The 14754-nt window shown below is 41.9% G+C and overlaps 1 protein-coding gene across 2 annotated transcripts in view; it reads left to right on the top strand.

The window, feature by feature from the left end:
- The window catches only part of VPS33B (VPS33B late endosome and lysosome associated), a 613489-nt gene that overhangs the window by 446834 nt on the left and 151901 nt on the right, over nt 1–14754 (top strand). For both annotated transcript variants that reach the window (XR_014978823.1, XM_085644389.1), the window contains exons 19-20: nt 3887–4019; nt 8437–8510. Coding sequence is in view for 1 of the 2 variants with exons in the window: in XM_085644389.1 (XP_085500515.1) it covers nt 3887–4019; nt 8437–8510 (207 nt within the window). In the remaining variant the exon portion in view is untranslated. The remainder of the gene's footprint in view (nt 1–3886; nt 4020–8436; nt 8511–14754) is intronic.

Here is a 14754-nt window from a genome sequence, read left to right as displayed (position 1 = left end):
CCACTGAGTACACTTTTGCGCATTGGAGTTTCCAAAGTGGCTCTTGCTTGGAGACCCAATTTGTCTTGTGTGGTGCTCAGGACTCCTGTATGCTTCCCTGCCAATTCTACTCCTCCAAAGTTCTGAAGAGGATCCGGACGAACAAGAGCCAAGGCATCGTTGTGGCTCAAGATTGGGCATGGAGAGTATGGTATCCCAAACTCCTGAGCATGAGTATCGGTCCTCTGATCAGGCTGCCCATCTGGGAGGATATTTGTCACAGCAACAGTCAGGGTTCTCAGAACCTGTGCTTGCTCCGCCTTCTTGCATGGAGTTTGAGTGGCGCCAGTTAAGAGTCTTTGGTCTTCCTCCAGAAGTTTGTAAAGTCATCTTGGCAGCCAGGAATCTCTCCACAAAGATAGTATATGCCATGCCATTGGAACTAATTTGTAGCTTGGTGCACTTCCAAAAATGTTAATCCCCTTCCTGCACTTCTGTCAGGTTTGATATTTGTTTCTTTGTTAGCCTGGCAGAGCTTTGCTTTGAACACAGTTAAAGGGAAACTTTTGGCCATCTCAGCGTTCCTGCGGTTGCTGGATCAGCCATCCTGTTTAAGTCCTCTGTTGTGACTCAGTTCCTAAAAGGTCTCCAACATATATTCCCCTCAAAACCCTTCACCATGCCCCAATAGTCCTAACATTATTTTTTTTAAATTACATGTTATTATGGAAACAAAGGTGAATACACTAATGCAATGACACAGCAACTACACAGCCCGTTTCTGAGCATTAAAGATCTCTCTCCCTCCTCCCCCCACCCCCACAACATAATCATGGTTCTTCCAATGTATAAATCACTTATGGCAGTGTCAATAATCCCTTACTTCTACTATCGTGGAAATACACATTCGCGCCCCCCACAAACCCACCATCCGCTTCTTGTGTCCCATGCATCACCCAATCAGGTGTAGCTCCCTCCAGTCTACACACTTCCTGTGTATACCTCCCGAGTACCAGGTGTCCCATATCGCTCTTTCTACAAGTTTACAGTGCTGCATTTCAATTTCCCAGTCTCGGAATAGCAGAGGTGCCTCACAACCTCATCTCTGGGCTATCTCTCACTTTGCCACAATACCTGTGGCATCAGATCAATTCTAGCCCTTACTTCTTCCTTAAGGGATTCTACAGCCTGTTACCAGAAGCGGTGTATCCGCGGACAGAGCCACCATGTATTGAAGAATGTACCCTTCATACCGCACTTGCATAAGCACAGAGCCCTCCCAATCTTGTGTAGCAATGTTCTGGTGTAGTATGATGGAGGAGTTTTTATTGGATCATCCGGTTGCTGGCCACTTCTGTCAGGAAGCTTAGTGCCTCCTGCCAGTCCTCATCATCAATATCCCCTATATCCTGTTCCCATTGACCCTAGAGGCGCGTCAGTATCCCTTGTGTATTCTGCATTAATGTGACATAAGTCAGGGAGACACATTTTTAGGTCAAGACTGTAGCAGCGCGCATGCGCTGTTCTGGTGAGATTTTATGTAAGGGGTTTCAGAAAGCTCACCACACGTTCGTGCATGTGGTCAGCTTTCGTTACAGGCTATTGGGCTTTGCGTGCGTCTTTCTAAGAAAGAGAGCACGCAATTGGGCAAAGGCGGGTGCATGTCCCGCCTTTGCTCCGTCCATGGCCTATTGCTTGCGGTTACTCGCACGGGCGACATCTGTTTGCAATTATCGTTCACAGACGAGTGGGCGATAATAGAAGACAGATGTCTCGCTGTGGCGCGCGCACCACTCGTGTGCTTGTGCGTCTTTCTTTTCTCATCACGGCGTCCTTCTGCAGCCTCCCTCAACAAGATTGAAAGCATCACTCTATACAAAGTCTCCCATGCAGTGTCTCCTGCCGCACGTATGCTGTCTGCAGCATGCACAACCCGAGCTTCACCTGTGATGCGCGCCCATGCTCTCGGGAAGCCACAGGTGGGGAAGCTTTGACCCCTTTCATCCCAAACAGGTGCCTGGAAACCGCCGAGCTGTAGTAATTGCTTTTTTAGATGGCGGACACTGACTTTAGGCTCGACAGGTGGAACTGGCAGACATGGAATTGGCACACTATCGACCTTGTGGAGCCTCAGTGGCCATCCCCGGGCCAATTACATTTTAAAAACCCGCGCGCGTTACCGGAATGTATACACTTTCTAGCCTTCTGTCTGGGCCGTAAGTCTGGTTGACTTACGGCCCACATGAGCGTCCCAAATGCCCAAATATTTAAACTTATGAAATTCCACTCATAGGGGCAGCGGTAAGATTTCTCCCAGTTGATTGCAAAACCAGAGAACTCACCGAACACCTGAAATATATTGCTGATGAGTGTTTGATCCGTCATAATCGTATGTCGTCTGCACATAGCGATATTCTTACCTCCCAACCTGAGTTGTCAGTCCATCCCCAAATTTGGGCGTCTATTCTCATCGTTCCGCCAGAGGTTCCACAGCCAATGTGAACATTAATGTATAACCCACATCCTAATTTGCCCTGTGAGTCTGCCGCATTGTAGGCGGGCGATCCCAAATACTATTAGATGGTGGACGGACAAAAGTCTGTCCGCTATCCTAATGACCCCCTAAATCTGAAACTTTCTAAGCAATGTTAGTAGACCAGAACTAAGTAAACTGGGCATTTACACCTGTGCTGTAAAATTGTTGTTCTTCCTGCGGCGCGCTACTACCCTCCGCTTGTTGATGTCATCATTTATTAATTCGTGAAATACATCCACCAAATTACCAGTTGGCAATTGCTGCGTGACTCTACTTGCCGGTTTCAACCCATTTTCTATGGTGTGACATGTCAAGAACTCCATTTGCTCAATTAGTGGAATACTCGTTTCATTAGACGCCAATGTGAGACCACCAGTGCCTCCTTCCTTATCCAAATTACTGATCTCCGGAAAGTCACCAATGGAGAAAAGGGCAGTGTCAGGGTCCGGGCTGCTCGTGTTAGTTATAATTCTGGTATCCTTCACAGCGAAGTTTTTGCACAACTTTATTTTTCTAACAAATTTATAGTCCTCTATCCTAAGATTTACTAAGTCCGGTCCTACAAAAGGGTAAGGGGAATCAGTCTTTGCCTTTATCAAGTATTAATTGATTGGACTCAATCTCGAAGACCGTCATCTTAGTGAGTCAGGCTTCTTTTCGTAACTTATTTGCTTTAGGTGTTCACTCTTCGATACTGATCACTCTGGGTTGGTTACTTTGCTAATCCATTCTACTTTTTAGAAATATGAGATCTAATCCCATGATGAAGAAAGGAAAGTTACTTAATTGTATTTGTAATTGTCCTTGTAAGCTAATGAATTGTAAAGTGAGCATCACATGTGCCATACAGTTAAATGGGTTATAAATGATTCCTGGTATTTTCTCTTTTTTTCATTTCACCTGTGGCTCTCAAGTTTGTGATTAGTAATGTTTTTTGTTTTTTTAACTGATTATTTACGAACATTTGTGTGATGGAATGGGAAAGCAGAATGGTGATTGTAGTTGCCTGCAAGAACTGAATAAGAGAGTCTTGTTTTTTTGTATTCAACACTGGTATGATACATCCACACATCCCATATCAAGTTCTTTCACACTACACACTATTGTAGAGTGATGCCACCTCAGAAATCAGGTATTAAGGCTTCAGATATGGCATGGCTCTCCTTGATGAACATCTTGTGAACCTGTTTTCTCTGTCTTTGCCCCTATAATTTCCAAATTGCATTAAATATATGGTTCTGATTTAGATATTTAAATCTAAAATAAGCGTAACTATATTCTGATTATTCTCAAAGACAAAAAATGGTAACTGCAATTGAAATGCGTGCTGCACAGGAGTGAGTGATTATTGATCTAACATCTGTTCCACAGAGTTATGGGCCAGATCATCTGCTGACATTCTTCAACTTGAAACAGACAGGCTTGCTAACCGAACAAGTGGCTGGAGAGACTATGTCTGCTGTTGAGAATAAAGTGAGCAAGTTGGTCACAGACAAAGCAGCAGGTGAGAGAAACGTGCATCAACTTTGATTTATTGGAGATTACATATATCAACAGGAGATCTTCACCTAAGCAAATAGTGTATGGGTAGAATGGATTGCTTATGGATATTCATTCCTTAGCTTAATGTATCTCCAGTTAGCAGACTAGATCACATTTGTACTTGGGTTTTAACAAATGTTTCCACCTATGTCTTCAGCTTTTAAGTCCAACATTTAAACAGGAAAGAATTGTAGTTTTGGACAAGTAGTATTCATGTATGATAGCAAGACAATTTCTTGTGACCTCTAAGGTTTTAGGGAACCAAAGGCCATCAAAGAGAGGTAAAACCTTTAATTCTTCTGCCTTCTTATTAATATCTTGGTTTGCTGGCCTTAGGGCTATTTTCCACTCTCCCACAAGAAGATTCAGTTTCATTTCTCCAAACCTGAAGGACTTGGATTACCAATGGATTCAAGAACCAAATTTAAAATCTGTTGCCAGACTAACAAAACAGCCCATACAACTAAACCACCTGCTTGCTACACCCAGTGCACATCAGAGTCAAAAGAGCAAGAACTTGCAGTATCTGGAACTCTTGATATTTAAAATCTCTCAAGCACTACATCAGATATTCCCAAGTGGCAAAACAACTCTGCCTGTTCAAATGTTTTCTTCCCTGTTAATTGTAAGGCTCACTAATACCAAGTATAATGCAAAGGCGCTATAGAAAACTGGTAAAGGAGTCATTCACTGAAGAGAAAATAGTTCCCTTTATCCTTCACCGCATCACTAACAATTACAATCAATCAGCATTCTACAATCGTGCCTTGTTTTGATGATGTCTGTTGTGACATTATTAATTGGGTGGCACCTTTAAATAAATAAATTCATTAATGAGAAATCCATCCCAATGTTTTGGACAATATATTTGCAAAACTGAGGTTTCATCCGTGGACCTCTATTGTCACTCATACAAAGAAAAATGTAAATGTTCTCTTATTGTTCAATGAATTCTCAAAAATGATCACTGGGGGCGCTGCCAGTCTTAGGTGGACATTCTTCCTGCACTGTGTCTGTTCTGCAGGTGATTCAGAAAATAAATCAGCGTTACTTGTAAATCATTCTAATCGCTCCTTACTGGTCAAAACTGACGCAATATTTGGAGACGTTAGATCGCAGTCCCTGCTTTCTGTCTTTGTAAGAACGCATTGGTCTTCTATTCAAATATACAGACCATAGATCTTCATACCTGGAAATTGCTGAAAAGAAAAAAGTTTAGAGACTTAGATGATTCCTATTGAGAGTGTAAATGGTGCTGGCTGCTAGATTTCCTTTCATATAGTGAAGGTATTCAGGAAGATGGACCATGCTTGGGGAGCGGTGTAGTCCGAAATCTATTAATCCCTAACAGCACACATTAAGGACTTTTTGGCAGTCATGTCCACATTTCAGTGAACTCCTGAACTAGGCTCACTTTTCGTATGCTAATAGAACTGCCACTTTTATATGTCTTGTAAATTCCTCTGATTTCATCTACAGCACTTTTGTTGGACCTTACCTCTGTGCACATATTTATTAGGGGGACCGATTTTCGAACAGATACATTTCTGCTATCCACATCTTTAGCCTTAAAACTGTCAAAACTCGCTGTTATATTGTCTAGGGGTTTTAGAAGTGTAGGCTTGCTTGGCAAAACTACATTAAATTAACTTCTATCCCGTTCAGCTCTGCATTCATCTAAGGTTGAGGTCTATTTCAACCGACTGGAACCCAGAAAAGCCTTACTCTTCTGTTAAGAAAGAGAGAAAGACTGTAAGAAAAGAAAACAACCAATTTCTTGTTAAGTGATGGGTCTCTACATGAACATTTGTTACAAATTAGTGTAGAAAGAACCAGCACAAGTTCTGCAAGTATAGTACCGACTTCGTCAATTTCGGGAGGGAGTACCTGTGACAAACATTTGCCAGGTTTTATGTGACTTGGTCATCACAGCATATGCCCACCAAACACTAGAGTCTTGACTCTGCTGCAAGTAATGAGACTATCTTTGATAAAACAGTTTTGCTGAATGTTTTAGTGTAAGAGACTAGTGCACCGCCTTGTGTCATATTGCCTGGGGAATCTTCGCAGAATGAGGGATGTGCAGAATGAAGTAATTATCACGAAAATAAGTAACTTACATTTAATGACATTTTTTGTGATGGTTGCAAATTTTATGCAGAATCCTTGTAATCCTTCATTTTCTGGTCTTCAGTGGGTGTGCTAATTCTATGGCAGTACTTTGCCCTGACCACTGAGGAGCAGAGAAATCTACGCAGAACTGACACCAGCATCAAAAGTCTACTTTATGGACCTGATATATTATTTACAAAATTACATCTGTCTGGTTGGCTTTGGTTGCCAACCAGCCTTGGGACAAATGAATTCATGGAAAATAAATTCAGTGTCCAAGTCTGCTGCATGGTGATATTTCGGGTGGCTTGTTCATATACCTTGTTCATATATATAGTGTGCATATGCGGTGTGCGTTCTCCTGTAGGAGAATACAGAAAAACTGCTTTGGGCGTGCATGTGAGGTTATTATCTCCACAAAAAAATCTTAGTTCTGTTTTTGATGTTGTAAATTGTATCTGGGCTTTATATAAAAGTCAGTGTTTGCCAGCGAGGTAGGGCCATCATCTTACATAACACTGCCCTACCGAGCAGGGACAGTAGTAGGGATCTCCAGTGTTGTACATCACTCTCAAGTCTAGCTTAGGGCGGCAGCAGATTTTTTGCATAAAAGAGATCTGGGTCACCAGTGACCAATATTCCAAGATAGTGGAACCCCTCGAAGACTATCTGCACCTCACACCCCGAGGCAGCTCGGGCGCTGGACCATGCAGAACATATATTACTGATTTCATACAGTTGATCTTTACTCTGCTATGATCTCCGAATACTCTTTCTAAACACTTCCCTCTTCTGTCCCTCCACTTCGACGCCTCATCAGGGGTAGTAAGTGCTATATAAATACAATTGTAGTTTTATAAGAAGCTTCACATAGTGTGAGAAATTCTTAACAGTATTACTACTGGTATATTTATGGTGAGTTGCTTTTGACATATGAATCTGAATTTTATTTTGTTTGAGCAAAACATGGTGTGATAGCTATTGGTACAATCTGTATAATGAATGTGCCAAAATTAACATTACGTTGCAAAGAAAGTTATGGAACCTGCAGTAGCGACCTGGGGCACGAGTGACCGCTATCCTCTTATACATAGGTAAGTAGACTCATAAGATTATTGAAGGACATAGAGTTTTTTAAATGAGCACTGCCACTTTATGATAAGATATATTATTTACAAAATTACATCTGTCTGGTTGGCTTTGGTTGCCAACCAGCCTTGGGACAAATGAATTCATGGAAAATAAATTCAGTGTCCAAGTCTGCTGCATGGTGATATTTCGGGTGGCTTGTTCATATACCTTGTTCATATATATAGTGTGCATATGCGGTGTGCGTTCTCCTGTAGGAGAATACAGAAAAACTGCTTTGGGCGTGCATGTGAGGTTATTATCTCCACAAAAAAATCTTAGTTCTGTTTTTGATGTTGTAAATTGTATCTGGGCTTTATATAAAAGTCAGTGTTTGCCAGCGAGGTAGGGCCATCATCTTACATAACACTGCCCTACCGAGCAGCGACAGTAGTAGGGATCTCCAGTGTTGTACATCACTCTCAAGTCTAGCTTAGGGCGGCAGCAGATTTTTTGCATAAAAGAGATCTGGGTCACCAGTGACCAATATTCCAAGATAGTGGAACCCCTCGAAGACTATCTGCACCTCACACCCCGAGGCAGCTCGGGCGCTGGACCATGCAGAACATATATTACTGATTTCATCCAGTTGATCTTTACTCTGCTATGATCTCCGAATACACTTTCTAAACACTTCCCTCTTCTGTCCCTCCACTTCGACGCCTCGACCTGGGGCACGAGTGACCGCTATCCTCTTATACATAGGTAAGTAGACTCATAAGATTATTGGAGGACATAGAGTTTTTTAAATGAGCACTGCCACTTTATGATAAGATGGCAAGATGCAAGGAAATAGAAGCCAGAAAACCAGGGACCCTTAATGACGCAAGATGTGATGACTACATTTCTGAGTGCTGCTGTTAAACCAGTGGCATGTGTCAACTGTCTCTTAGCTCGAAAGCCATTGTGGCAAAATGTAGAAAGTATCATGCAAAAAATTGCAAAAGATGAAAAAATGGTCAAATGTTATATTACAACATACCACCAGAATCTCACTTTTCTTGTAAGATTGTTCCCATCATTTTGCAAACATTGGAACCAGCCCAGGACAGGTTTTGCATTTTCTTTACTTCTGCGTTACATTTCTATGTTTTACAATGACATTTCCCACTTTATTTACTTGTAAAATTGTTATCCAGGGAAGCTGAGTGATGCCTTTTCATCTCTCGCCAGGAAAAGTCATTTCAGAGGGCTAAGCAAAAAGCTTGGCTTGGTAAGTACCAAACGCTTTCATTTACCTAGCTCTTTAAATTATCAACAGTTTTTAATTAGTTTCCTAACTCCTTCCCAGAGCAAGTCTCCATTATACCTTGTTCTGTACTGATTAACCATGATTTAAAAGTACTTTGTTTTTATAATAGCTAGTATAACTATCCATAAAAATATTTCTTCTACATTCTTATGTTTCCATGTTGATCGCGGTTATTTATGGTGGATACCGTACTCTCAAATTCAGAAAAAAGATGGCAGGTTATTCAACCTTCAGTTTTAAAACTGAAGGTTATTCTACATTTTCTACTATGTTTTGATATTGTTTTGCTTTCTGTTAACAAAGACAACACTATTTTGCGAGTCGGTAATAGGTTACTGACTTGCAATATAGGGTTTGTACATGCTACAACCCTTTTTAGCGTTCGCAAACGACCTGATTTCCCATTTGCGGCTGTTAAATACAGCCGTACATCTGGCCCTAAAGGACCTAAAAATTGTCAAAGACGTGTTGTCTGAATGCGGAACTTTGCAACTCTTTATTGTTACCACTGCAGACTTTGCAAAAATGGCTTCCTGGCCATATACGTAGAGTTCAACTCCAAGAGGCAGGCCTTTGATACTGTTCAGGGGACAAATAACTGTACACTTTTCCTTCAGGTCCTCTCTACCCTAAAAGTGCTGACCAAGTAATATAGAACAGAAATGATCTTCATAGATTCAAACATACATTGTCAGTGGTGGTATTTGGATTTTATTCTTTTGTCACAGGAACTAGTGAGGGGATTTTCATGTGGGATAAATGTCCTTTTCAGAATGTGAGACAAAATTCTACGCCAAAGTTTTCTATAGCAAAGCTTGACTACCAGGGTCCTAAATATTTTTAGTACAGTTGCATAGAGCTTCCACAAGACCCTATGTAGATCTTTTGAGAAGCAACCAGAGTATTATATACTTTTTTGGTATAAATATATTTATTGATCTTTAAAACATATAATCAAACACACAAAAATATGTGGTGATGCCCTCCCCTCATTATGACTGGAAAAGCGCTAGGTACCACAAATGATAATATATTACTTCAGACCAACAGGGCAAGGCAATTCAGTTCCAATGTCAGAATTCCAACCCCATTATTGCTGTCTTTTGACCACTGTTTTTTGGAGGGTCACCGCCAAATCCCATAGTTACTCCTCCCTATTCCCCTGTGGTCCTACCACCCCACACCTTCTCGAACGTCCTCAGGCAACCCTGACCCTCACAGACTAAATTTTCCCTTTCGCAAACAAAATCCATATCCTGTGCCAAATCTTGTAATCGTGGGCTCACAGCACTCCCCCAACTTCCATGCAATCTCTCGTTTTGCTTAGAGAAACCCCAAATTCCCCAGGATCTTCTGATAAGAGTTGAGTTCCGAGATTCCCCCACTCCCAACAACATCAATGGAGCCTGAAATGTATTTGGCACCCCAGTCACCGTTTCCAACCAAACTTTTACCCCCTACCAGAATGGGTCAATCCCATAGTGTATCTATGAAGGACCCTCTCAGGCCAAAGGAATGGAGGAATTCATCGCTCTCTGCCCTACAGATCCTATGCAGGAGTGTAATATATTCTATCAAGGATCTAAATTAGATTAACATGAATCATGTCGGTATGGTCACCTCTCACAGAAACTGTAGCGCTTCCTGACACTCGTCATTATCCAAGTTTCCTACTTCCACCTTCCATTTGTCCTGCAGGCATGTCAATTCACCCTGTGTGTTATTCATGAGAGATTTGTAAGTCAGTGAGATTGCTTTGGTTGTCATATGGTCATCAAGGAGTTGGCGCTCAAGGGGAAATTCCTTCATGGTGTCCCCTTCTATTGCAATCCTCCTCAGGGTAGAATTGGTAGTATTTACAAAGTCGGGTGGGTGCTATATCAGATTCACCTGTGAACAGGGCCATACTGTTCGCATCCCATGCATCTCGGAGTGTTGAGAGGCCAATAAGGGTCCACCCTATAAATCCCTGCAGGGTCATCACTGCCCATAGTTTTGTGCCCAACCATATTGGGGTTTTGGGAGTCAATCTATTCCACCAGCCCATTGCCTTCAGAAGGGTAGTCTATATCCGACATACCGTCTTGGTCGCTTCTGTGGCATCAGGGCTGGTTTTCAGAGTCTGACATACTTTTAAGTAAAAGAGATTCTGCTTCTGGTGTGTTTGACAGGAAAGATTGTGCAGTAATGTACCTACTTCATTTAGCTGCTTCTGACCTGCAGACCTCCTCTATAAGATTCCTGTTAGAAATGGGGGTCTCTAGTTGGTAAGGGCTTGCACCTTTGTCCAAATAGGGACCCTTCTTCCTAGTCAGGGTAACTGAGTTACACTCCTAAAATAACCCCTGCTCACCCCCATGTTAGCTTGGCACGAGCAGTCAGGCTTATCTTAGAAGCAATGTGTAAAGCATTTGCACATAACCAACAGTAATACAGTGTAAGCACTACAAAAGGACACCAGTTTGGAAAAATATCCAATATTTTTATATACTTAAGACAAGACCAAAAATGATTTTTTTTAAATCCACAATACAGTACTTCAAAATCTTCAGTTATCAAAATAACCTTGTAAAAGAGTTCCTTGATGTCGATAGCTCCGTCCGGGGCTATCACGGCGTCGTGAGCAAACAAATCCAAACACTTCTAGCTGACCAAGGCGTCGCGGGCCAGCTACGGTGTCGGGAAGACCCACAAATAGTACCTTTCAGAAATGCAGGGCGTCGATGAACTCCCGTTGAGCTTCAGAACACACGGCGTCCGCAGGTGTCGGTTCCGGAGGTCGGTGCAGGAGTCGTCGGGGCACTCAAAGTAACACGCGTTGCAGATCAAACTCCTCTTTGTTGAAGTCAGGAGCGCTGGCATCGGGTGCTGCGGTGCGAAGTGCAGCGGTGTGGCGTGCGGTGCCCTCCGGTCGCGGTGCGAGCAGCGGCTCCGTGGCGGCGTCAGATGGCGTCGTCGGTGAGACCAGGGTTGCGGTGTGAGATGAAGGCGGTGCTCGTCACGGTGCAGGCAGAGGCGTTGTCATTGCTGAAGTGCTGTCATCGGCTGACGAACTGGAGTCGATGGCACCGGCATTGGTAGGCCAAGGCTGCGGTGCAGGCTGTAATTCACTATCAGGACATGCCACACACACCAGGGCATATCCTACCCTTTACATACAATGCACCCTGTCCACAGGGGTACCTTGGGCCTACCTTAGGGGTGACTAACATATAGAAAAGGGAAGGTTTAGGGACTGGCAAGTGTATGCACTTGCCAAGTCGACATGGCAGCCCCAGGCTGCACAAAGGCTCTGCAATGGCAGGCCAGAGTTACACTTTACGGGCTGTTTGCGTGGGTGGCACAATCCAGTGCTGCAGCCCACCAACAGCATTTGATTTATAGGCCCTGGCACTTGCAGTGCACTTTACTAGGGACTGAAACGTAAATCAAATAGGCCAATCATGGAAACACCTATCCATAACACATTTTACACAGAGAGCATATGCACTTTAGCACTGATTGGCAGTGGGAAAGTGCCCAGAGTCCTAAAACCAACACAGGCAGGTCAGGAAAAAATAGGAGGAAAAAGCAAAAAGTTTAGGGATAACCCTGCAAAAAGGTCAATTTCCAACAATTGCACTTTGCAATGATTTGTCCATACTGAAATAATCCTTCTTAAGCATCCTACTTAACAATCACTGTGTTCAGGATTTTTTAATCATAACACTTTCCCAACCCTTTAAAGTGAACATTGTTGTTTAGAAAATAAATGGGTCCCCTTTCAAAAGCTTTTGCATAAGTCCAAGCTTCAGCATATCTTTTGGAGAGTGACCTTTCTAGTGGCCATTATATCGGTCAGCAGAGCATTATGCTCTGCTGAAACTTAACACTTAATATAATATTAAAATGCAATTGAGAACTCATCCTTCTTTGCTTAAAAATATAATTTAAGATTTCCTTATATATCAGACTGCTTTGTTAGCCACTTTCTTTACCAATCTATCTTTTACATAAGCAAAATCTCTCTATAAATACGACGTAAAGAGAAACCGCGGATATTTAAAAATAACTGTTATTTGTTAACTTTGGTGCTGTCAATACTGGTTTGACTTCCTTAAAGGCGCTTTTGCTCAATAATATTCCATCACATCTTGATAATTACATTGATGCAAACCCCGAGGATCCAAAATTTGAAAAATACAATATATAAGTACAAAAGTTTCTTAAGTTCCTCGTTCGTTTATTTTCTTTCTTCTTCATTTTTCAATTATTATCCTTAGTACATTTCATAGTGATTCGGATAACTTCTGTAGCCAACACGTGTTTCGTAAGTTAGGTATGTACACCTCTGACTTTATCAAGGCTGGCGTCATCAATTATATAACAGGTAAACGTGATTGGTCAAAAACCAGTTTGTCAGTTATTCCTTTGAAACGTTAATAATCCTCTCCTCTTTTTATCGCATGGTGAATTCAATAAGCCAGAAAGTAATTACCTCCCGGAGGCTTCCGTATCGGGACCTGTGGCCAGACTGCAGGATCGGCTACCGGACTTGACTCTGTAATTAAGTTAATAGTCCCCTTCCAAGTAAATCTTTGTCTTAGTTGATTGGCAACAAGGAAGCTACACTTGTTCTTACTGGGGGTATCCCTATCTGTGACATTTGCAGAGCAACTAACTGGATGTTAGTTCATACATTTTCCAAGCCTTACAGTGAAAATTCTGCCTCCAGCAGTGATACCATAGTACATAAACTCTATTTGCAATTTTAATTTACAAGGATAGCTCAGGAACAAGGTTTCACTGCTATTCCATTAGTACTTAAGTGTAAATTCTCTAGGTGCTACTCACCCAGGAGCCTGTAATCCAAACCCCCCTAATAAACCACTAAGTGAAATAAATGTATTCTATTGGGCAAAGCACTCGTATGTAAGAGGTCTGGTTTCAGGTCACCAATTATTATCACTTCAAATTTAAAGGGCCATAGTACAAAAATTAATTTGTCTCCTCTTCACACCAACTACATCAATTTCCAGTTTTCAAATTTTCGTTTTTAAAATTTGTTTTCAGAAGGATTATGGAAACAGGTCAGCCACGCCAAATCATTTTGTTCCACATAGGAACTTCATCAGGGCTCTAGAAATATGTAAATGGATACATTGAAAATCAGACACATGACACATACACACAAAATCAGACACATGTAAAGCACAGCCTTAATTCTAAATCTACATGCAAGTGAAATCTAATATTTAAAAATAATTAGATTTTCGAAATCTCGTGTGTTTTGTCTACTTATCGAGCTATCTGTGCAAACATGGTCAGTTGTACAAGAGGAGAAAAATTAACTTTGCTCAACATTCTATGTTAAATGCCTACTAAGCCCTGGGAGGCTCTTCAAGACCATGAAGTCGAATTGCTAACAATATGTGTAATAATATTCTTATTCTTATTAATATTATTCGTAACAATAATTTAAAAAAATGACTCCTTGTGTAGTTAATTAAAATCATTACACTATCAGTAAAAAGGAACATATAAATTAAATATAAACTGCCAGTCAGGTAATGTTATTATGATTCTTCCATGTTGTGGGACGAAGGAGGGTATTGTTAAAGGAATAATATGATCATAGGGTATGTTCTATCCCCAGGCATGTACGCTCATCTGTAAAATTTGCGCTTGGTAATAGCCTTTGCTCATTGTAAAACAAAATAAAAATGATATGTTTAAATTGTGTGCTTGTACACTGGTGCTTAAGGTATATGTGGACTCCTTCTTTATCACTTAGTGGATGCCTCATGAAACTGCAGCTGTAAATGCCCAGTTTACTTCATTATTCTCTACTGACATTGCTTAGAAAGTTTCAGATTTAGAGGGCCATTAGGATAGCGGACGGACTTTCGTCTGTCTGCCATCATATTTGGGACCGCCCGCCTACAAGACGGCAGTCCCACAGGGCAAATTAGGATGCGACCGCCACTGCGGCGGTCACATTGCCCATGTTGTTTATTGCGGCAGGCTCTGTGCTCTGCAACAGCTGTCGCAAGATAAAACAGACACACCTCACATATCCCTGCAATACATGGCAGGCACCATGAGGTGCCTACCACATGGTGTAGTGATATTTCGGGGGGCACTATAGGTGCCCCAAGTGCCTATGTCCCTAGCCCAGGGTGTTAGGGGGGGCCGCTACAGGCCCCCAAACCTGTTTCCGCCTGTC

This window comes from Triturus cristatus, chromosome 3_1 (assembly GCF_964204655.1).
Source record: "Triturus cristatus chromosome 3_1, aTriCri1.1, whole genome shotgun sequence".
Lineage (NCBI taxonomy): Eukaryota > Metazoa > Chordata > Amphibia > Caudata > Salamandridae > Triturus > Triturus cristatus.
This window is presented reverse-complemented; position numbering and strand designations above follow the sequence as displayed.